Below are 23,765 nucleotides of genomic sequence, written 5' to 3'. Positions count from 1 at the left end.
ATATACTGTTAAATCCTCCTTGGGCTCTTAGATTTCATAAGAGCTATTGTGGGGTTTTCTGGGGTAGAAAATGTCGCCCATTTCTTACCACCTCATAAGCTACACCTTGACCTAACGTTTTTGCGGGGGCACTTATGCTTACTTTATAACCTTTATTAGGGTTTGCTGAGGATGGCGGTATATAGACTAGGCCAGAGGTGGTGAGGTGAATCGGAGTTTATCCATTATAGAACAGGCTCCTCTAGAGGGATGTGAAGCACGGCCAAGTCCTTTGATTTTCAAGCTGTTGCTTGTAGTATTCTGGCGAGTAGTTTTGTTGTTCTAACTATTGAGGTTTAGGGCTAAGCATAGTGGGGTATCTAATCCGTGTGGATCTTAGCTATTGTATATTCAGAAGCTTTAAAGCCGCTTTCGTAGTTTATTTTACGTCAGCTGGTGTTTTTTACAACTTAGATGGAGTTTGGCTTTATTAAAATAGATCTAAAACACTCTACGCCAGTTTCTATCAGCTTGGGTTAATCGTATGGCCGCAGTGTCTGGCACGAAATTAACCAACCGTGGGTGCAGCATAGCTTAGTTAAACTTTCGTTTATTGCTAAAGGTTTGTCACTGCTGTTTCCCGTGGGGGTGTGGCTGAGCAAAGTGTTTTGAGCTGCGTTATATGTGCTTGATACTTACTCCTTTTGATTGTGGTGATTTAGAGGGTGTTTTCACTGGGGCGGGGATACTTGCATGTGTAATCTTGCTAAGAGTTAATAGAAAGGCCAGGACCAAACCTGTCTGTTTATGGGATGTATGAATCCGTCTAGGCATTTTCAGGTTGCTTTAGGTTGATTAGGTTGATTAGTCTTGCTTTAGGTTGATTAAGCTACATAAACAGGTTTTGTTAAATTTTGGGGGATTATATATGGTTGTGAGGTACTGTCTTTGAGGGTTGTGATAATAAGGGTGTGGGTCTGGTAGTGGGTAGGTATGTAGGTGGGGTAAAATAGAGAGGGAGTTAAAGTTGAAAGTAGTGGGATGAGATGGAGATTGTGTTAGTTGAGGGGTAGCAGTTAAAATTGTGCATAGCTAAAAGATGAGAACGCAGGCTCTGGCTAGGTGAATTGTGGCTTTTGTTTTTGGAGTTTGGCAAAGGTATATTTATAGGGGAAAAGCAAGAGATGGGGAGGGGGGATTTGAGAACAAAGGTAAAAATTTGTTGTGGTTTTATAGTTTAGGATGAATATACTATAGGATTGGTTATTGTTATGTCCAACAAGCATGAATTAAATTAACACCTTATTGGTAGTTATGCGAGGCTGGAATATTGAACGTAGGTGCGATCAATAATGGTATGTACTAGGAATCAAAGACAGATCCTGCGACATACGGTGTGGCGGGGCCAGCTTTCTGCGATGGGGTCACGCGCACACCCGAGATAAAAGATACCAAATGCATGGAGAGCTCCCGTGACTGGTTAATAGGGTGATAGACCCGTGAGCCATCGAGATGTCTTATTTAAGGGGAACGTGTGGGCGATCTTAGTCTTATGGCCCTGAGGTAAGAACCAGATGCCAGATACAGCTCACTATAGCTACCCCCACGTGTTATGGGTCCGGAGCGAGGAGAGTAGCACTCTTGTGCAGGATATTGATTTCACGGAGGATGGTGAACAAGAAACCACTAACTGAGGGGGGTATCCGTGGTGACGAGAATATATTTGACTTATATGTGCTATATTCGATGAACGGTGTAATGTACTATGTACGATAACTGAGTTTTGGTATTAGTTGGTATCCTTGGGGGAAAACTTGATCTTTGGTAGTTGATGTTATGTTCTACAGTTGGCTAAGTCATGAGGATTGTTGCTTGTAAGCATGTTTGCAAGGACAGTTTGTAAGTGTGCATAAATATGTACGAAGTCCAGTTAAGCATTTGTAGTACTATGTAATATTCGTGTTGGCTAGCAGTAATGCACGAATTACATAGGAGGTTCTAAAATAAGTTAGTACTTAAGTCGTCCTTAAAACATGCACCCCATAGAATACAGAGAGTAGTTTAAATTAGAATATTAGCTTTGGGTGCTGATGGTGAAGTTAAGTGCTTTCTCTCTGAGTTGTCCTGGGGAGAAGTCTCCATATCCGCTTTACAAGACCGGCGTATTAGCTTTGTATTACAAGGGCAGGTTCATTTGAGTAGATTGTTTTCGGTTAAGGAGGCAAGTGGTATAAGGGTTCGGATTGTGATAAAGTATATTATGGATGCTATTTGTCCGATAATAATGAAGGGGTGGTTTACTGGTTGGCCTCCAATTCAAGTAAGGTTCAGTAGAATTGTGATTAGGAATCAATATAGGAATTGACTGAGTAGGCAGAATGTTATGCTTTGTTGTTTGGATTTGTGAAGTATGGGGATAAATGAAAAGATGAGGATTGATAGTAGAAGTGCTAATACACCTCCTAGTTTGTTAGGGATGGATCCTAGAATTGCGTATGCAAATAGGAAGCATCATTCTGGTTTGATGTGTTGGGGGGGAGTGTTTAGGGGATTCGCTGGAGAATAGTTATCTGGGTCACTTAGTAGGGTCGGGTGAAAATAGTACTAATATTATTAGGGCGAGGAAGAGGAGGATTAAGCCTAGGATATCTTTGATTGTATAATAAGGGTGAAAGGTAATTTTGTCCGAGTGAGAGGAAATCCCGGAGGGATTATTTGATCCTGTTTCGTGAAGGAATAGTAGATGTAAGGTTGTAAGGGCTGTAATAATGAAGGGTAAGATAAAATGAAGGGTAAAGAATCGTGTGAGGGTGGGATTATCAATTGAATATCTGCCTCAGACCCATTGGACAATGTCAGTTCCAATGTATGGGATGGCTGACAGGAGGTTTGTGATTACTGTGGCACCTCAGAATGATATTTGGCCCCATGGGATTACGTAGCCTATGAAGGCTGTTGCTATAGTTATAAGTAGGAGTATAATGCTGATATTTCAGGTTTCTAGGAGGAGGAATGAGCCGTAATATAGGCCTCGACCGATATGTAGGAAGAGGCCGATAAAGAATACAAAGGCACCGTTAGCGTGGAGATAACGGAGGGTTCAGCCGTAATTTACGTCTCAGGTAATGTGTGCAACTGAGGAGAAGGTGGAGGAGGTGTCTGGCGAGTAGCGTATTGCCAGGAATAAGCCTGTGATGATTTGTAGAATTAGACAGGTAGCAAGGAGTGAGCCGAAGTTTCATCATGCGGAAATATTGGACAGAGTGAGTAGGTCAATGAGGGAATGATTAATTATTTTTATAAGTGGGTTGGATTTGCGAGTTGCAGTCATTAGTGTTTTTATAGTTGAAATACAACGACGGTTTTTCATATCATTAGTCATGGTTAGAGTCCATGTGGAAGCAATGACATATATTTTATTCTTGTTGAGTGTGCTATTGGTTATGGGGTTTGTAATATTTTCTTCTAAGCCTTCTCCTATTTATGGGGGCTTGGCGTTGTTAGTGGTGTGGTTGGCTGTGTTATTATCCTGAATTATGGGGGGACTTACATGGGCTTAATAGTGTTTTTTATTTATTTGGGGGATATAATGGTTGTTTTTGGCTACACTACGGCAATGGCTATTGAAGAGTATCCTGAGGCATGGAGTTCAGAGTTTGAGGTGTTAGGGAGTGTTTTAGTAGGGTTGGCGATGGAGGTGGGGTTGGTTTTATGAGTTTTAGATTTTGATGGGTTGTTGGTGGTGATTAATTTTAATAATATAGGGAGTTGAGTGGTTTTTGAGGGAGAGGGGCCGGAGTTAATTCGGGAGGATTCTACTGGTGCAGGTGCTTTATATGACTATGGGCGCTGATTGGTAGTAGTTACTGGTTGAACACTATTTGTTGGTGTATATATTGTAATTGAGATTGCTCGGGGTAATAGACTATGTGATTAAAAATAAGGTTAGGGTAAGGGAAATGAGGAAAGAGAGATAATAGGATTTGATTATACCTTTTTGAGTGGCAGTGAGGATTGAAGTAGTAATATGGGTATGTGAGATTGTTTTGGGTATAGATTTTTCTAATCAGATTGAATCTAGTAAGAGGAAGGCTAGGTTTTGACTTATAAGTAGGTTTTGGTAGGGAAGCGTTCGGTAAATTGTAATGGGGTAGAATCCTAATATATTGGAGAATTTGAATGTGTGGAGTGGAATATTTATTTTAAGCTTATTGGTTATAAGAGTGAGGTCTAGGGCTACTAGGAATCCTAGAGCAGTTACGTGTAGGGCTGAGAGTTTTAGGTTGGGTGATATTGTTATTTGGGGGAGTGAAGTGGGAGAGATGCTATTGGTGATGAGGAATCCTGCGAGCAGGCTGCCGGTTGTGAGGCGTTTGATTGGGTTTAGTAAGGAGGGAATGTTTTCGTTGATATTAATTAGGGTCGAGAAGCGGGATTGTCCTGTTAGGGTGAGGAGGATGGTTCGAGTGCTGTAGGCGCTTGTTAGGGAGGTGGCAAACAGAGTGATAGATAGGGCTCAGGCGTTGGTATACGACGTGTTTGCGGTTTCGATAATAAGGTCTTTGGAGTAGAAGCCTGTAAGAAAAGTCATGCCTGTGAGTGCCAGACTACCGATGGTTAGGGAAGTTGAGGTAAGGGGTATTATTTTAAATAATCTTCCTATTTTCCGATTGTCTTGTTCATTATTAAGGTTGTTGATGATAGATCCAGAGCATATAAATAATATGGCTTTAAAGAAGGCGTGGGTGCAAATATGTAGGAATGCTAGGTGTGGTTGGTTAATGCCGATAGTGACTACGCTTTGAGAAAAAAATAAATGTGAACATATATCTCATTTTTCTGACACATTTTAAGAAGAGAAAAAAAAAATTTCACTTGGTTTAATTTGCTAGTTAGACCACTGTGATAATACTAGATATGTTTATTGACCAGTTGTCCATAAAAATATATGCTCTCAAAAATATATGACCTTCATCACAGGGAAACAGAAGGAAAAGGGAAGCAGATGCTATATTTTAACTGTTAGAAAAATATGTCCAAGTGTATTCCCAACTGACTCCTTCCAAATACTATAGGTGATGTTAATTTTGAACTGTTTTGATCAAAGATTTTCATATGAATTAAGTAATTCATTAAGTTCCTAAAAGAACTTTCTGGGAAAAAAAGTAAAGGTGAGAAAAATAAATGTTGATACTTACTTGCACAAAAGATACTATAGTTCCATGAGCCTTTGGCATCACAAATCAGTCGACTTGAATTGATTTTACCATATCCAGGGTGGCAGGTGTATTTCAGAGTAGTTCCAGTTTTGAATTCAGTATCATACAACGGATTTATTGGAGAAGCAAATGGTAACTTGGGTGGAGGACCACAGTCACCTGCACACACAAAAAAAATGGCAAGGAACATCAACAGCTATATCTTGGGACACAATGTCTCGATATCTGAGTACCAAGTTTTCTAGAGCAGAGACCATGATTTCCTCTTTCATCGTAACTCCTATTATGTCATTGCTTAATGAGTGCAGTAAGTGATCAATAATACACGCTTGTTGAGTAATGAAAATGACAACGATAATGAGTAAAGGCAGAAAAATTTCATCCGTCTTTGACTGTATAAGTGCGAATTTATTAGAAAGTGAATGAACAGACTTGATTTTCATCATTCTATCAGATTGCCCACATCTGTCTGCTCACAATATAGGCAGCTATGCTATGCCATGTGACTCTACCTCCTGCCTTAGCAGAAACGTATTTTCTACTAATAATAGCATTATGCAAGATTAGTTGCCTCAGTCAAGGATGAGGAGGCATTTCATTTGTGTCCTTTTGGACCTTTTAGGTTTAGAATAAATGGCCTGTTAAAAAATAAAAATATTTTTCAAAAGCATCACAAGGTGGAGAATCATTAAACCCTTGAAAAATAAAATCTTAATTCTACTTCCCTGGCAAGAATTAAACAAAGTACTGAGTGACCTTCCAAATGCCCCAGAAGAATTATACCGACCTCCCCTACATTCTAAATAACCACACAGGCAGTGAGAGTTCATGGCCAGGCTGGCAGATGATACGAATTTATTACAAGTCATGATTGCTTCAATGTTAAGTTGTTCAGAGTTTCCTGGAGAGAAAAATTCTAAAAGGGAGCCTCAGGAGCATCTATAAAACAAGATTTTCTTTTTTTAGTTTATAGTATGTTTCCCAAATTCCAGATGGTCAAATATATCCCATAATGTTAAAGATCTCTTAGACACCTCTTAAAATAGGGTGTGTGATGAACTCAGTTGTAGACTGGTTGTCTGGCCTGTCTCTCCACTACTTACCAAGAACGGTAGCCAACAAAACAGTGACCAGCATCATTTGGAACAGAGTTGAATTGGAGACTTTCCACAGCCTAGAGAAGAGCAAAGCTGCCATTTCTCCTTTTCTATCGAAGGTGGAGCCCTCAAGGAGTGCAAGTGGAGCTTTCTGGGATTGCATGATCTGGTGCCTCTTCAGTGTTTTTCTGCTGAAAGAACTCAACTTAATAAACAGTCATTGAATTCTTACCTGTCATAAAGTACTACGAAGAATAAAATGGGAACTGTTTTCAAGGAGATTATAATCAAATGTAGAAGAGAAGGCATTAAATGTTTGTAATAAAAGATAGCTTGTATTTTCTGACAGGAACATATTCAGGAGACCAGTAAATTCCAGAGACCTGGGGTGGACTGTACAGAGGTAGTAGATATTGCTGTGAAATTTGGAGTGTTAAATGCGGGATATTTTATGGCAATAGTAAAAATTGAGTAAAGGCACAGTAGTGACAAGGTAAAGGTTGTTTCTTGAAAATAGTAATTAGTACTTCAGTTTGTTTAGAAGATAAGGAATTCCTGATAGGAGATGATAGTTAAAGATAGAGAGGGAGGTTAGAACTGGGTTTGATCAGGTTTTCAATACCAAAATTGGGAGCTTGAAACTAGGAAATATATATACACTTTGTTTAAGTAACATGATTACTCTGTTTTTGAAAGACTATTATGGCAGATTTATACAAGGTAGATTGAAAGAGGCAGAGAGAAGAGACAGGGAGATTGATTAAGAAGACTATAGCAATTGGCCAAGTGACCCAAGGAAATTATCTGAACAAGGAAATGGCAGAAGAGTTATAGAAGAAAGAGCAAGCTTAAGAAAAGCAAGAAAATGATGACAGAGGAAAAGAGTTGGAGATGTCTCTATCTATTAATCATATATCTTTCTATCCATCCATCTATATGATTTTCTTATTGCAACTATCAACAAAAACAAAAATCCATTGGGTCATTTAGAATTTTTTAAGTATGGTTTTTACCAACAACCACCAACAATAAGTAGTATCACTGTTACGTTTCTTGGTTCCAGTCATTCATTAATCAGAGACTTCTTCAAAGCAAGATTTCTATAAAGTCATTCTTACCCCCGAATGAGAAAAACCCTCACATATCCTAAGTTTACTTCAGAAACAAGTTACTTAAGAAGTATTGCCCAAAGTGATATATAAAATTAATTTTCAGTGAAATATAGGATTTCACCTTTTGTTCTGAAACCTTAGGTAGGTTGAGATGGTTTCATATCACCATCTGTCCTTAATTACATGAATTGCCAACTCATGTCCATTTAACTCAATAGGCCAATGTTATGGGGCATTTCCCCTATGTTTTCTTCTAGTAGTTTTGTAGTTTGGGGTTTCATACATAAGTCTCTAATCCATTTTGAGTTGATTTTGTGTATAGTGAGAGGTAGGGATCTAGTCTCATTCTTCTGTATGCGAATATCCAATTTTCCCAGCACCATTTATTGAAGACTGTCTTTTCTCCAATATGTGTTCTCACCTGTGCCAAAAACCAGTTGGCTTTTGGTGAGTAAGTTTATTTCCAGACTCTCTCTTCCGTTCCATTGGTCCATTTGTATATGAAGATTTTCCCCATTCAGTATGATGTTAGCTATGAGTTTTTTATATATGGCCTTTATTGTCTTGAGGTGCATATCTTCTATACTAATTTGTTGAGAGTTTTTGTCATGAAGGAATGTGAAATTTTGTCACATTCTTTTTCGGCACCTATTGAAATGATTGTATCATGTTTCTCTTTCTTTCTTTCTGTTAATGTAGTGTGGTCACATTTATTAACCTGAGTCTGATAAACCATCCATGGATCCCTGGGCTGAATTCCACTTCATCATAATGAATAATCTTTTTAATGTGCTCTTGGATTTGGTTTGCTGGTGTCTTGCTATGAATCTTTGCATCAATGTTTATCAGGGATATCAGCTTATAGTTTTCTTTTTTCATTGTGTACTTGTCTAGTTTTAGAATCAAAGTAATGCTAGCCTTGCAAAATGAGTGTAAGTATTCCCTCCTCTTCAATTTTTCTGGAACAGTTTGAGAGGAATTGGTATTAGTGCTTTATTAAATGTTTGGTAGAATTCAGCAAAGAAGACATAGGTCCTAGGCTTTTATTTGATGGAAAACTTCTGATTACTGATTCAATTTTCTCTTCAATTCAACTTTTAATTGGTCTGTTCAGATGTTCTGTTTCTTCATAACTTGATCTTGGTAGGTTGTATGCATCCAGGAATTTATCCATTTCTTCTGTCTTATCAAATTTGTTGGCATATAGTTGTTTATAATAGTGTCTTATAATACTTTCTATTTCTGTGGTATTAGTAGTAATGTCTCCTTAAGATAAAAAAAACTCTGTTTTATTTATTTCAGTATTCTCTCTTTTTTTTCTTAGTCTAGCTAAATGTTTGTCATTTTTGTTTATATTTTCAAAAACCCAACTTCATTTTATGGCTTTTTTTTTTTTTTTTTTTTTTTTTTTTTTTGAGACAGAGTCTCACTCTGTCACCCAGGCTAGAGTGCAGTGGTGCGATCTCGGCTCACCGCAAGCTCTGCCTCCTGGGTTCACGCCATTCTCCTGCCTCAGCCTCCCTAGTAGCTGGGACTACAGGTGCCCACCATCACACTCAGCTAATTTTTTGTATTTTTAGTATAGACAGGGTTCCACCGTGTTAGCTAGAATGGTCTCGATTTCCTGACCTCGTGATCTGCCTGACTCAGCCTCCCAAAGTGCTGGGATCACAGGCGTGAGCCACTGTGCCCAGCCTCTTTTTAAATTTTTTCATATCTTTTTCATTTATTTCTGCTCTGAACTTTATTATTTTCTTCCTTATACCAATTTTAGGTTTAGTTAGTTCTTGTTTGTCTAGTTCCTTGGGGTGATTATTAGAAATTTCTCTTCTTTTTTATGTAGGTGTTTATTACTATAAACTTCCCAATTAGAACTCATTTTGTTGTGTCCTATAGGTTTGGGTATAATGTGTTGTCATTCTCATTTATCTCAAAAAATCTTTTAGTTTTCCTTTTGATTTCTTTTTGACCAATTGGTTGTTTAGGGACATGTCGTTTAACTTTCATGTATCTGTAAAGTTTCCAGAGTTTTTCTTGTTGTTAATTTCAAGTTTCACATTATTGTGATCAGAAAAGCTATTTGATATGATCTCTACCTTCCTAAATTTTTCAAGACCTGTTCTGTGGCCTAACATCTGATCTATCCTGGAGAAAGTTCCACGTGCAGTTGAAAATGTGTAGTCTGTAGATGTTGTATGGAATATTCTGTAAAGATCAGTTAGACCCATTTGGTCTATGGTGCACTTTAAGTCTGATGTTTCTGAGTTGATTTTTTTTTTCTAAATAATGTGTCCATTGCTGAAAGTGAGATGTTGATGTTCCCTAGTATTATTGTATTGCAGTCCATCTCTCTTTAGGTCTAACAATATTTACTTTATATATATGGGTGCTCTAGGATTGGGTGCATATGTATTTATAATTATTATTTACTCTTGTTGAATTGATCTTTTTATCATTATATAATGACCTTTTTACCTTTTTTTTTTTTTTTTTTTTTTTTTTTTTTTTTTTTTTTTTTTTAGCTTCAAGTCTATCATATATAAGCATGGCTACTCCTGTTTGCTTTAGGTTTTTGTTTGCTTGGAATATCTTTTTCCATCCCTTCAATTTCAGTCTATATTTGACTTTACCATGAAATGAGTCTCTTATAGGTAGCACATCATTGGATCTTGTAGTTTTATTCATTTAGCCACTATGTATCTTTCAATTTAAAAAATTAACTTATTTACATTCAAGGTTACTGTTGATAGGTAAGGACTGACTCTTGCCATTTTATTAATTGCTTTGGTTGTCATATAGATTCTTTGTTTCTTTCTTAATTTTTTGTTGCTTCCTCTCTGTTGGTGGTTTTCTGTGGTGTTTAACTTTGTTCCCTTTTTCTTATCTGTGTGTCTGCTGTAATTTCTTTCTTTGTAATTCACCATGCAGCAAATATAAAGAGTCCCATAGTTGTATTGACTACTTTTAGCTGAATATCAACTTAACTTTGGTCGCATAAAAATACTCTAGACTTTTTCTGCTTTTCTCCCAATTTATATTTTTCTTGCCCTAATTTACTTCTTTATCTATTCTGTGTTCCTTAGCCACTAATTGTAGCTGTTGTCATTTTGACTATTTTGACTTTAAACGTTTATACTAGGGCTATGTATAGTTTATACTATACATAGCACCATAACATCACTGGAGTATTCTAAGTGTGATTTGTAAATTTACCTCTACTCGTGAGTTTAATACTTTCATGAAAACACATGTAGACTTTCTTCATTCTTTTTTACTATTATTTCTTTATTTTCCCCTTGACAGGATTATTTCAAAAGATCTAAATTGTATTTTACTTGTCATATAGCTTTTAAGCAGCATAGCCAGGATATAAACCTTGATTTTGGAAATTTGTCTATGAAAGTTGAACACATACATTATACAACCAGCATGTACTGTACACCAAAAGACATGTATTGGAATATCCATAGTTATGTAATAGCCAAAGAACTAAAACCATCTAAATTGTATCCTTAATAAAGTGGATAAATAAATTATAATACAACCATAGAATGGTATAGTATATAGCAATGAAAATGAATAAATAACAACTAGACTCAACATAAATAAATCTCACAAATGTAAGCAAAAGAAATCAGACAAAATATAATACATACTGCATGATCTCATATATAAAAAGAAGTAACAAACACTCAGCTAGAGTATTTAGGGATGCATGCTTATTTTATAACACTATAAATAACAGAAAAAAAGATGACTGCTACAAATCAAAAGAATAATGGCATTAGAAAAGGAGGAATAGGGCAAGATGAGGTTACGCATCAGGAAACAGGTTCTCTAAGAACAAGTGGTGACAGACTCAGAGGACTGGCATGTTAAGTAAAATCTTTCTGGATTAAATTAGGGATGTATCTTGGAGGAAGATAGAAACTGAGTAGCTGGATAAAATAGGAAATACTGTACAGTATTGGACCATAGTTTTCTACAGGCTGGATCATAACATGTCTATTCATACTGTTTTTGTGTTCAAACACTGTTGAAAGATTTGGATTCAGAAGTGGGACTTGGTTAAAACTAAGCACATACCATATCAGACCCTCTCACAGTTTCACAATTGAGAAGTGAGGGCAGTTAAACATTTGCTGATAACATTTTTCTGTATTTTCTTTTCAACTAAAAAACAAACTTGGGAAGTAGGGGTAAGAATCCCCAGTCTGCGTTGATTCTCATTTTGTCCCTGTTCTGTCTTCTGGTACTTCTTCCTCATAGAACTAACTCTGGAAAATCCTTGAGGATTTGCTTTTAACTATTGATTTTCTGTTTTTAAATAAGTCCGTCGGGAGCACTAAATGTCCATAAAGAGTCGTATACTTTTTGGTTGTAATGTCTTTTGTTTTTGTTTTGTTTTTTGTTTGTTTGGAGAGACAGAGTCTGGCTCTGTTGCCCAGGCTGGAGTGCAGTGGTGATCTCAACTCACTGCAAGCTCCGCCTCCCAGATTCAGGTGATTCTCCTGCCTCAGCCTCCCGAGTAGCTGGGACTACAGGTGCATGCCACCACGCCTGGTTAATTTTCTGTATTTTAGTAGAGACAGGGTTTCTCTGTGTTGCCTAGGCTAGTCTCGAACTCCTGAGCTCAGGCAATCCATCTGCCTCAGCCTCCCAATGGACATAATGTTTTTAAGCATTAGAGTGAGGGTGGAAATAATTAAATGGAACAATATTTAATTTGAATACAATTTTTTAAATCTTCAATATATCAAACACTATTAAGTAAATGAAACGATAATAAAATGTTAAGGCCAGGTACAGTGGCTCATGCCTATAATCTCAACCCTTTGGGAAGCCCAGGAGGGTGAATCACATGAGCCCAGGAGTTCGAGACCAGCCTGGGCAACACAGGGAGACCCTGACCATGTCTCTAAAAAAATGAAAATAAAAAATATTAGCTAGGCATGGTTGTGCATGCCTGTGGTCTCAGCTACTCAGAAGCCTGAGACAGGAAGATCCCTTGGGCCCAGGAGGTCATGGCTGCAGTGAGCCATGATAACACCACCGCACTCCAGCCTGGAAGACAGAGCAAGACCCTGTCTCAAAAATAAATAAATAATTAATTAAAGCAGATATAACAATAAAAATTTCATGTCTTAAATATAAAATCCTTCTTTACAAATCATTCAAAAATAAAATTGTCAAATAAACACATGAGGAAAGAACACAAACAAGTAAATCAGTAAAGAAGAAAAACAAATATGCATGCAGAGTGGCTTATTGAGAACTTTTTACTGGAACATTGTCTGTAAAAGAAGAGTGAGAGGGAAGAGAGAAAAAGCAAAACTTTGAAGCAGTTGCATCAGAGACTTCAGAGCATCCTCTAAAGCTGGACTGGCCCTTCAAAGGTGTCCAGGATTAAGTAAAGCTGGGCTTTTGTACCACTGCATCAACCAATCAATAAATGTGGGCTGTCCCAGAGAAAGATTGCCACCTTGAGTGAGGCAGCTCCCCAAAACATTCGTGCTTGCTAAAATGCAGATTCCCAATCCCCTAATCAAATATATCTAATGAGGTTTCAATGTCTGAATTATTTTTTAAATGCCTCAAGTGATTCTCATGTAAAGCAAATGCAGGAATCACTAATCTAACAGAGACGAAATCCATTCATTTTTCTATATATTCCAGGTTCTATCTTTGATTCAAAACAGAGCTTTAGTAGCTGTACCTGGATATCAGTAGCTTGCTTAACTTCTTGTAAAAGTATCAGTCTTAATTTACGTTTTAATAGATCAACTCAATTCTCATAAAAGGCTAGTATATTTGGCTATTTGAAAAACTTTGCAATTGTCCGTGTTATTGGCATTGTCCTAATTATGTTATTCACTGTTTCTTATTAAATAGCCCATGAGATAAATTTTAATTTTCTATTTTAAGTTTTTCTATTTTAATTAGTGAAAATAAGTTCCTCTTTCAAAACTCTTTCTTTTTGCCAACTAGTAGGAAATATGTAATCATTTTTCCTTGACTGAAAATAAACTCAACAAAATTACTTATAAGTCTAAATTTTAGTGAAATTGCTGCTACTCTTCCAGTACTTCCTCCTCCACAGGTGGCACTCTAAGCAATCCTTGAGTGGTTTGACTTTGCATTTTTATTTTGTCATCATTAAGTTATACGTGTCGTGCCAGTTATCAATGCATTTCCCCTCCGATACAAACTCACCATTTATTACAGCTCTGTGATAATGGATGAAATTCCCTTAAGTATTAATCCTTTACAGCGAGAAAGATGTTTAATATTCTCATTAGAGGATGCTCGAGGGACATTGCAGGAAGCAAAGATTCTCCTGCTGTTTCCTGCTGCTACATGATGGGTTAGGAAGACATACGGGGGTGGTCTGCCCCAGGCCCTCTTCCCAGAATGCACTATCCCCTGGCAATCTTGTGGTCCCGGACCAGACCGGCTGTCACCTTCCCGTGGTTCTTCTGATGGATACTTCTCCAAGACTCTTACCACAACAGCACCCCTACTCCCTCTTCATGCCGGCACACCTGGCCACCTACTTGCCTGTGTGCTTTCTCTGCCTTGAAGGCTTGCTACTGGGGTCACTTTTCCTTCTGCACACCTGCCCATCTGGCCACTATCTGTGGTCCCCCTCACAGATAGCTCATGTTCCAGGGACCCCAGCCCTATCTGCAGGCCTGTGCATGTAGCCACCAGGTGAAGCACACCTATAGTCTGCCTCTATTCCAGATATTTGGTTTCTACTTGCCCAATGACTGCAGACCAGCTTTTGTCCAGGCAACTAGTGAACTTCTCTGGCCTCCAGTGGATTGCAACAATACCTTTTTTAATGAAGTCTAAACCCCAGCCTTGGGAAAGGGCACCTCATTGCAGTTTGTCTCCCTTGAGTGCCTTGCCTCAGTCCTAGAATACCATAGAGAGTTTTCTTAAATTTTATAATTAGTTTTTTATCAGAGTTTAGTAATTCTGTATATTAAATTTCCCCTATTTAAATCACTGTTTGGTTTCTGTCTCCTGATTGGACCCAGGCTGACACTCAGACATTTTGGGATAATCTAAAACTTGTAATAAGCTTCTACTTGGTATTGAAATAAATGGCATAAAAGTTTCTGAGGGAAAATAATTTTGTGGAAATAATTTTTAATTACATAATCTATTCAATGTATTTACATTTTTAATAAAGAGTATTATTTTTTAAATAAAGGAGAATTCACTATATCCCTAAATATGCAAATAGACTCGGTATCACAAGGTCACTTATTGGTTAAAATTGGCAGAAACAGTACTAGGAAGGGTTATTCCTGAATTCAGAGAAATATTAGAAAATAGCATCCCTCTTTTTTAGTGCCCAAAATATAAAATGGTAATGTAATCAAAATAGTCTCTCTTTAGTTATAAGTTTTTTAGGGCAGCGCCTCTAGCTTACCAATTGCTTTCTCCCCACAGTTATTAAACCTGGACTAGAAAGAATTCACTTCGTTTTAATTTATTTTCTTGTGGTCAAAGAACGATATTTGGCAGCAGGGGTTTCGTAGTTTACTTTTCTCAGGCTCAACTAAACTTTAACACCAGATTCACATTCCAAATAACCTATACATGTTTTATTCCTGGTATAATTATTCAGCACCACTGTGAGTGAACTTCTGAAGGAAATAGATGAACTAGTTAGTCATAGTGTAAAGAAAAACATTTAACTTAAAGCAAGCAGACAAACGCAACTGCTGTGCCTTTTAGGGACAGGAGCAATCATTTCAGGAAAGTTCTCTCAATGTTAATAGTGCAAAAGTAATGTGGTGATGGAAATAGCCTGAGGAACAGAGGGAGAAACAGAATTTTAAAAAGTACAGAAAAATAAGAAATGGGGAAAGGATTCCCTATTTAATAAATGGTGCTGGGAAAATTGGCTAGCCATAAGTAGAAAGCTGAAACTGGATCCTTTCCTTACTCCTTATACGAAAATTAATTCAAGATGGATTAGAGACTTAAATGTTAGACCTAATACCATAAAAACCCTAGAAGAAAACCTAGGTAATACCATTCGGGACATAGGCATGGGCAAGGACTTCATGTCTAAAACACCAAAAGCAACAGCAACAAAAGCCAAAATTGACAAATGGGATCTAATTAAACTAAAGAGCTTCTGCACAGCAAAAGAAACTACCATCAGAGCGAACAGGCAACCTACAGAATGGGAGACAATTTTTGCAATCTACTCATCTGACAAAGGGCTAATATCCAGAACCCACAAAGAACTCACACAAATTTACAAGAAAAAAACAAACAACCCCATCAAAAAGTGGGCAAGGGATATGAACAGAATATGAACAGACATTTCTCAAAAGAAGACATGCATACAGCCAACAGACACATGAAAAAATGCTCATCATCACTGGCCATCAGAGAAATGCAAATCAAAACCACAATGAGATACCATCTCACACCAGTTAGAATGGCAAACATTAAAAAGTCAGGAAACAACAGGTGCTGGAGAGGATGTGGAGAAATAGGAACACTTTTACACTGTTGGTGGGATTGTAAACTAGTTCAACCATTATGGAAAACAGTATGGCGATTCCTCGAGGATCTAGAACTAGAAGTACCATATGACCCAGCCATCCCATTACTGGGTATATACCCAAAGGATTATAAATCATGCTGCTATAAAGACACATGCACACGTATGTTCATTGCAGCACTATTCACAATAGCAAAGACTTGGAATCAACCCAAATGTCCATCAGTGACAGACTGGATTAAGAAAATGTCACACATATACACCATGGAATACTATGCAGCCATGAAAAAGGATGGGTTTGTGTTCTTTGTAGGGACATGGATGCAGCTGGAAACCGTCATTCACAGCAAACTATCGCAAGAACAGAAAACCAAACACTGCATGTTCTCACTCATAGGTGGGAACTGAACAATGAGATCACCTGGACTCGGGAAGGGGAACATCACACACCGGGGCCTATTATTGGGAGGAAGGAGGGGGGAGAGATGGCATTCAGAGTTATAACTGATGTAAATGACGAGTTGATGGGTGCTGACGAGTTGATGGGTGCAGCACGCCAACATGGCACAAGTATACATACGTAACAACCTGCACGTTATGCACATGTACCCTAGAACTTAAAGTATAAAAAAAAAAAAAAGTACAGAAGCAGTAATTGCCTCATCTTGCATGGGAGAAATTTAAATTGTAAATTCAAGTTGTAAACAGGCAAAAAAACAGAAGCTCCCTCTCTGGAGCAACTGGGCAGCAACAGAGAAGACACCTATAAACGTCAGTATTTGGATATTCATTGCCCTATACTTGTCATTAGATAGGACAACCAAAAACTCAGTGACTCAGAGCAGGTAAAACTTTATTTTTCTTTCAAAAACAGTTCATAGGCAAAAACCCATTCAGGATGGAAGGCAGTACTGCTCCACATGGTCAACTAGGGACTAGGGCCTTTTCTCCTTGTTGCTTTAATATCCCCTAGGATGCTGTCCTCAACAAGGCAGAAGCTAGCTCTCAGGCACCTTATCAGCATTTCAGCCCTCAAGAGTATGAAAAATAGGAAGGGGAGAGAAAGAAGCTTCCTTTTTAAGAAGGTGACAAGCAAGTCGCATTTATTGGGAGGTTGCTCCAAGGGAGGGACTAGTTGAGAAACCCTGTGCCCTGCTGATACTTAAAATGGTAGAAGTGGTTCTACTACTTAAAGTAAAAATAGAGGTTAATACAGGCAAACAATTAACACTCTCTGTTATAGCCACAAGTTAATTTAAAATGCTTCACTGTCCCATCATGCTACAAGTTAGCCTGCTGCCAACAAAATTTGTTCACATACACAGAACTTTAAATGAGATTATTTAGCCCTTGCTCTTAAAGAACAATTGCTGACCAATGATCATTAACAGAGGTTTGCAGGGAGCAAAATCAGACTTCCCTATTCCAAAATAGCTCCATAGAGACAATAATGAATCTAGATGGAAAGAACAGGATTACTATTTTTAAAAAAACAGAAAACAATTTTTAAAAATTCGTTGGAAAATGTTAGAAAGTGTTCTTAAAAGAAATTGAAAAAGTCAGCAAAAAAACAATGAAGTCAAGGAAATCTCCAAAAAACTGTTTGGAGAATTGAAGGTAAGAATCAAGACAGAAAACATAACTAAATCCAATAATTAACAAGGAGGTCCAATACCAAATGATTCTGGTTTCCATGAAAAGAGACAACAGTGAAGAAATGTTACTGAAAACATTTTATAAGAAAATTTCTCAGAATAAAAGAATATGAGTTTACAGAGTGAAAGAGCCCATCAAGAATTAGCATAATAAATGAAAATAAATCATACAGTAAAGTATACCAATGTGGTATTTTAGAACACCATGAATGAAGATTGTATCCTAAAAGCTTCCAGAGTTGAGGAAAAATCAGGTCATAAATCAGGATGTCTTCTGACTTCTCAATAGCTATATGGAATATATTAAAACAGTAGATAAATTCCTTTAAAACGAGAGGAAAAATAACACTTTACCCAGCCTGCTATGCCCAGCCAAACTATCAATCAAGTGTGAAAATAGTTTCAATCAAGTTTGAAAATAGTATCAATCAAGTGTGAAAACAGACGGTTTCAAGAATACAGGAGTTCACTCAATAGTTTACTTCCTATACATCATTTCTTAGGCAGTTCCTGGAGGATGTGCTCCAACAAAATGAGGAAATAAGAAAGAGAACATGAGTCAACGAAGTAAAGACAGGGAAGGAAGGCGAGTCTACAGATTTGAGAGCATCCATTGCTTGTTGTAGTGGGTAGCAGGCCCTGTCAATGTCCTGTCAGTATCACGAGGGCCCTGCTACTTTAGCACACTCTGAACAACTTCCAACTGCCTTGTATCTGTTTCCTTTTACCCAGGCTTTTTCCACAACCATCGAAGGTTACTCTGATTTGTAATTAGCAGGATAAACTGAAGATAACACCTTACAGAAGCAGACCTCAATTAACAACTGATGGAAGTATATATAAATATCCCAGCTCCCTACCCTTAGCTATAATTACTCTGAGGTGCGAGTTCACCATCTTTACCAGTTTCCCTTGGGATGAGACTTCAGTCATCCTAACTAGCTTCCTAACATATCCTTTTTGGTTGCCTTTGTTTTCATATCTCACTGCCTTTCTCTCCTTGTGTTTCCTGCACCTCCTAAACAAATTACCTATACTTTAATTCTTGTTTCAAGGTCTGTTTCTAGGGCTTTAGGAGAAAGGTACATGAGAATAAGAAAAGGAATTAATAAAGCATATGATATCTCAAGATTTGGAATACATTTGGTAGACTGAAAAATCTCTTGGAGCATTTAGGAGAAAATGTAAATAGAAATATAGAAAACAAAACAAGCAAGCAAACAAACATTACTGGAAAAGGACATTATAGACAGCATATTAAAACAAAAGAAAGGAAACATGCTCACAAAATACTATTTGGTATACTGCATAGTCATAACCTATAAAAGTTATTACTGATGTAACCAAAATTATGCAATAATTATATTGAAAGAAAAAGGAAAAGCAGGTGGTATATTAGAAGATGAGTAAATATCTGTAATCAATAGATAGCAGCTAAAATAATAATCTAAGAAAAACAGAAAAAAAATATTATCTTAAAATATGAAGGTAAATATCAGGAAAAAAAAGTTGCAAGATATGACAGTGGTTCTCTGGGAGTAGGGAAAGGGAATTGTGTGCACCAGATAATATGCTAATTTGTTAAACATGAATATATCTTAATTTTAAAAATAAATAAAGTTGATAGGTCAAGAAATAGATGCATTTCTAACATGGTTTACAATTTATAGAATTATGCACAAAGTTAAAATCTTAAATGTGAAATTTAAATTTAAAATGGAAAGAGAAAAATGGATAATATAATGGAAGTAAGCTCTCTATACTTACCTTTATTGTTTTAATATTTGTTAGAATATATATATGTATTTATTTTAAATAATTTTTAGAGGGATTTAAATGAAAGGATAAATTAAAGAATAGAAGGATAATTTAAATCTATGTGAAAATAAGTCAACACTACTCCTTTATATTAGTAAAGAATGGTAAGAAAGGAAAAATAAAGGGCAAAGGTCTAGTATTTAAAAACCTCAACTGTTTCTTCTGTACTCTTAAAGACTGAGACTTGGGGTGGATAACTCTTTGTTTAAGCATGTTAATAACATGAAAATATAAGCATACATAATTACCCATTATCCACTCATAAAATGGTGTGGAAGGTGACTTTCTAGATAGTGGAAATTTTAATTTTATTTATGAAATTAGTTCATTTACAGTTGGTGGAACAGAAGATCCTCAGCACCACTCCTCCCCACAAAAGTACAACTTGCAATTATTCAAAGACAAGAACACCACCTTGAATTCACCAGAATCTGAGAGAGAAGAGGAGAAAGCTCCTACAACAAAACCACAACTGCTAAAATGGCCATTTTAGACTGCGCCACCCTCTCCCCTAAGCTGGCATAACCACCACTCACGGAGAACTTCCCTGGACCCACAGTTTCCAAGGTGGGAGGAGGGAACTGGAAGTGGACATTCTACCTTCCCACTGGTCTGGGAATTTTCATGGGAAGCCCACTGCAGTCCTGTCCCACAGGAAGCCCTGGGAATGCCAGGAGGGCTGAACCACCCGGGGTGAATTGAAGACAAGTGGGGGGAAGGGGTGCTTATCACAGGAACTAGCATGTGGATCTTGGTGGCTACTCTGCATATAAATCAGCTGGGCATCACATGAAGGAGACTGGACAGTGCCATAGTGCTTCATGGGATACAATCCATGGCAAGGCCTGAGTCCCTGGTCAGATTTCCCACGCAGCCCGGATGCTTACATGGAACTTTCCCCTGACCTGGAAGCAACTGAAAAGTCAGTGATGAAATTCTGGTGCTCTCTTAAGTCTTCCCCAGACCTGGAAACCACTGCAGGTCTGTGTTTAAGTTCCTGTGCAAGCTATAAGTTCTGGTACTCACAATAAGTCTTCCCCAGACTGGGAAACAATGAAAGGGCAGTGATTTAGTTCCAGGGAAGTGTTTAAGTTCTGGTGCTCAATATAAATCCTTCCCAGAATGGGAAGCAACTACAGGCCAACAAATAAAGTTCTAATGTTAAGTAATAAAAGTCTAACACCAAAGAACACCTGCAAAAGTTGGAAGAGGTGGCCATTTCTTCGAATGCACAGGCATCAGTGTAAAGACGCAGGATTGAAAAAAAGTCAGGGAAAAAAACCAACAAAGCTCTGGTAATAGACGCTGAAGAATTGAAGATCTGTGAACTGTCTGACAAATAATTAATAATAACCCTCTTTTAAAAGTTCAGGGAATCACAAAAAAATGAATAGAAAATTAAATAAAATTTGTAAAACAATCCAGAAACAAAATAAGAAATATGACAAAGAAATAAGAACAATTTTTATTTGATGTCTGTTTTTTAGAGATGGGGGTCTCACTTTTTCACCCAACTTGGAAGTAGTATGATCATAGCTCAACGCCATCTCGAATTTCTGGTCTCAAGCGATCCTTCAGCCTCAGTCTCCCAAGTGACTGCTACAGGCACATGCCAGAATGCCTGGCTAATTTTTAAATTTTTTGTGGAGACAGGGTCTCCCTATATTGCTCAGGCTGGCCTCAAACACCTGGGCTCAAGTGATCCTCTCCCTTTGGCCTCTCAAAGCACTGGGATTACAGGCATGAGCCAACATGCCCAGCCTAGGAACAACTTTTAAAAACCAAATCGAAATTCTAGAAATAAATAATGCAATAACTGAACTGAAAAACTCAAGAGAAAACTTCAGCAGCAGACCTGATCAAACAAAGGAAAGAATCAGCAAGCCTGGGACCTAACACAGTGCCTTGCGCCTATAATCCCAGCACTTTGGGAGGCCAAGGTAAGAGTATTGCTTGAGACCAGGAGTTTGAGACCAGCCTGGGCAACATAATAAGATTCCTTGTCTCTTAAAAAAAAAAAAAAAACCAGCCATTGTAGTGCATGCCTGTAGTCCTAGCTCCTCAGGAGGCTGAGATGGGAGAGTCATTTAAGCTCCAGGGTTCAAGGTTACTCTGACCTATGGTTGCACCACTGCACTCTAGCCTGAGTGACAAAAAAAAAAAAAAGATTCAGCAAGCTCAAAGACAAAACACCCACCCCACTTTCAGCAATAAACAGATAATCCAGACAGTAAATCAACAAACAAACTTTGGAGTTAAACTACACACTATACCAAATGGAACAAATTGATATTTACAGAACATGTCATCTAACAGCTGCAGAAACACATTTTCTCATTACCACATGAAATATTCTCCAGGATAGACGCTATGTTAGGCCATAACATACACAAGTCACAACAAATTTTTAGAAATCAAAATTATACCAAGTACCTAAAAACAAAACAGTCCATAAGTCACAAACCCATAGCTAATACCATACTGGATGGGGAAAAGCTGAAAGCCTTTCTTCTAAGATCTAGAACAAAACAAAGATGCCAAGTTTCACCACTTCTATTCAACATAGTACTGGAAATCCTAGTCTAAGCAATTAGACAAGCAAAAGGGGGAGAAAAAACATTCAGATTGGAAAGGAAGAAGTCAAAATGTCCCTGTTTGTAGATGATATTATCTTATATTTAGAAAAACATGAAGACTCCATCAAACAACTGTTAGAATTGATAAATAAATTCAGTAAAGTTGCAAGATTCAGCATTAATACAAAAAAGTTAGTGATATTTCTGTAAGCCAATAGAGACTGGCCGATGCCATAGTTCTTAGTCAACAGATAGGACCATACAGAAAAGGCAATTGTAGAAGAGATCATCTGTACCCTGGCCATATGCCCTTGACCTACTCTAGAGATTACTGCAAATGGTCCCATAGGTGCCATTGGTTACCCATGTCTTTCTGCCTAATGGTGATCCCCAACCCTGGAACCTGCTTAGCCAGCCAACAGTGTAGATCCCTTGGGTCTGGAAGCCATTGCTACTGGGGCAAAACTTCACCGGTGAGAGAAGAGAATAGGCAGAAAAATATCCAGGTCTTCATCCTGAGGAAGACAACTCAGAGTTGGATTCTACATGCTCTCAGATGATTCTAGCATGATTGAGTCCCAGTTGGCAATGAATTAACCCCCTCAACAATGTTCCCTCATGGGTTTTCTTCCCTTCCCCATCTTACTGCCCACTCACTCACAATGTTTTCTGAAACCACCTTTCAGGGAAACTAGTTGCTCACAAATTCTTGAATCAGGAGAAATTCAAAAATAAGCATTAAACCAAGAAATTTCTAGTAGCTTAGTAGGTAATGGCTTTTAAGATCATAGATAGATATGTTTGATGCTAAGTGGGTGTCTTAATCTATTTTCTGTTGCTTATAACAGAACATCTGAAACTGGGCAATTTGTAAACAAAAAGAAGTATTTTTCACAATTCTCAAGGCTGGGAAATCCAAGTCCACGGCTTGGCATCTGGTGAAGGCCTTCTTGGTGGGGACTCTGCAGGGTTCCAAGGTGGCACAGGGCATTACATGGCAAGGGGGCTGAGCATACTAACTCAGGTATCTTTTCCTTTTCTTATAAAGCCACCAGTCCCACTTCTGTGATAACAGCTGTGGGAACACATTCTTCTCATTAGCACATGAAATATTCATCTATGAATGGTTTAATCCATTCATCAGGACAGAACCCTCATGAACCAGCCACCTCTTAAAAACCCGCCTTTCAATAGTTCCACACTAGGGATTTACTTTCAACGCGAGTTTGGAGGGGACAAACATTCAAACTATAGCAGTGGGTTTCTCCAACAGCTCCACCTCCTCTGTTACGTCTAAAGTTCAGTGAAAGCCTGCCATAATGCCATTTCCTCCACAGAATTTTGGGAAAATTAAGCCAAAAAGGCCAGTGTCCAAAAGGCCAGATTTCTGTGTGCAGGGAGAGAAAAGACAGCCAGAGAAGCTGGGATAAGAGTGAGAAAGAGACTGCACAGGAAGCAAGAGTCAGAATAAGTGATGACTTAAAGGAATAAAAGTCTCTAGAGTATCCAGAGATATAAGGAAGTTTGATATGGGGTATCTCTTCCTGTGTGAGGCAGTTGCTCAACCTGTTTTAATTTAATATTAAGGAAAGTGGTGACCAAATCAGATAGAAGACTTGAGAATATGCAGAGGGCTGACATGCGGGCTTGATCTTCATCTGTCTCTCGAAGTTCCTTCTCTGGGGTTGGAATGAGGAGTTCAGACACAAAAGTAAACTTCCTTCATGGAAGGCAATAGTGGAGATGTGGCATGAGTGAAAGAGACAACATGCACAGGGG

The 23,765-nt window shown here is 37.9% G+C and overlaps 1 protein-coding gene across 1 annotated transcript in view; it reads right to left on the bottom strand.

Moving 5' to 3' along the window:
* LOC119622828 (zona pellucida sperm-binding protein 3 receptor-like) overlaps positions 1 to 20,579 on the bottom strand; it is a 40,561-nt gene extending 19,982 nt beyond the window's left edge. The window contains exons 1-3 of the mRNA XM_073014302.1: positions 19,947 to 20,579; positions 6,302 to 6,483; positions 5,178 to 5,357 (exon numbers count right to left, since the gene is read on the bottom strand). Of these exons, the coding sequence (XP_072870403.1) occupies positions 5,178 to 5,357; positions 6,302 to 6,483; positions 19,947 to 20,005 (421 nt within the window). The 5' untranslated portion in view covers positions 20,006 to 20,579. The remainder of the gene's footprint in view (positions 1 to 5,177; positions 5,358 to 6,301; positions 6,484 to 19,946) is intronic.
* Between the last annotated feature and the right edge of the window lie 3,186 nt (positions 20,580 to 23,765).

This window comes from Chlorocebus sabaeus, unplaced genomic scaffold (assembly GCF_047675955.1).
Source record: "Chlorocebus sabaeus isolate Y175 unplaced genomic scaffold, mChlSab1.0.hap1 unalloc_scaffold_612, whole genome shotgun sequence".
Taxonomy (NCBI): domain Eukaryota; kingdom Metazoa; phylum Chordata; class Mammalia; order Primates; family Cercopithecidae; genus Chlorocebus; species Chlorocebus sabaeus.
The sequence above is the reverse complement of the archived record's forward strand: the minus strand, read 5'-3'. Positions and strand labels throughout refer to the sequence as shown.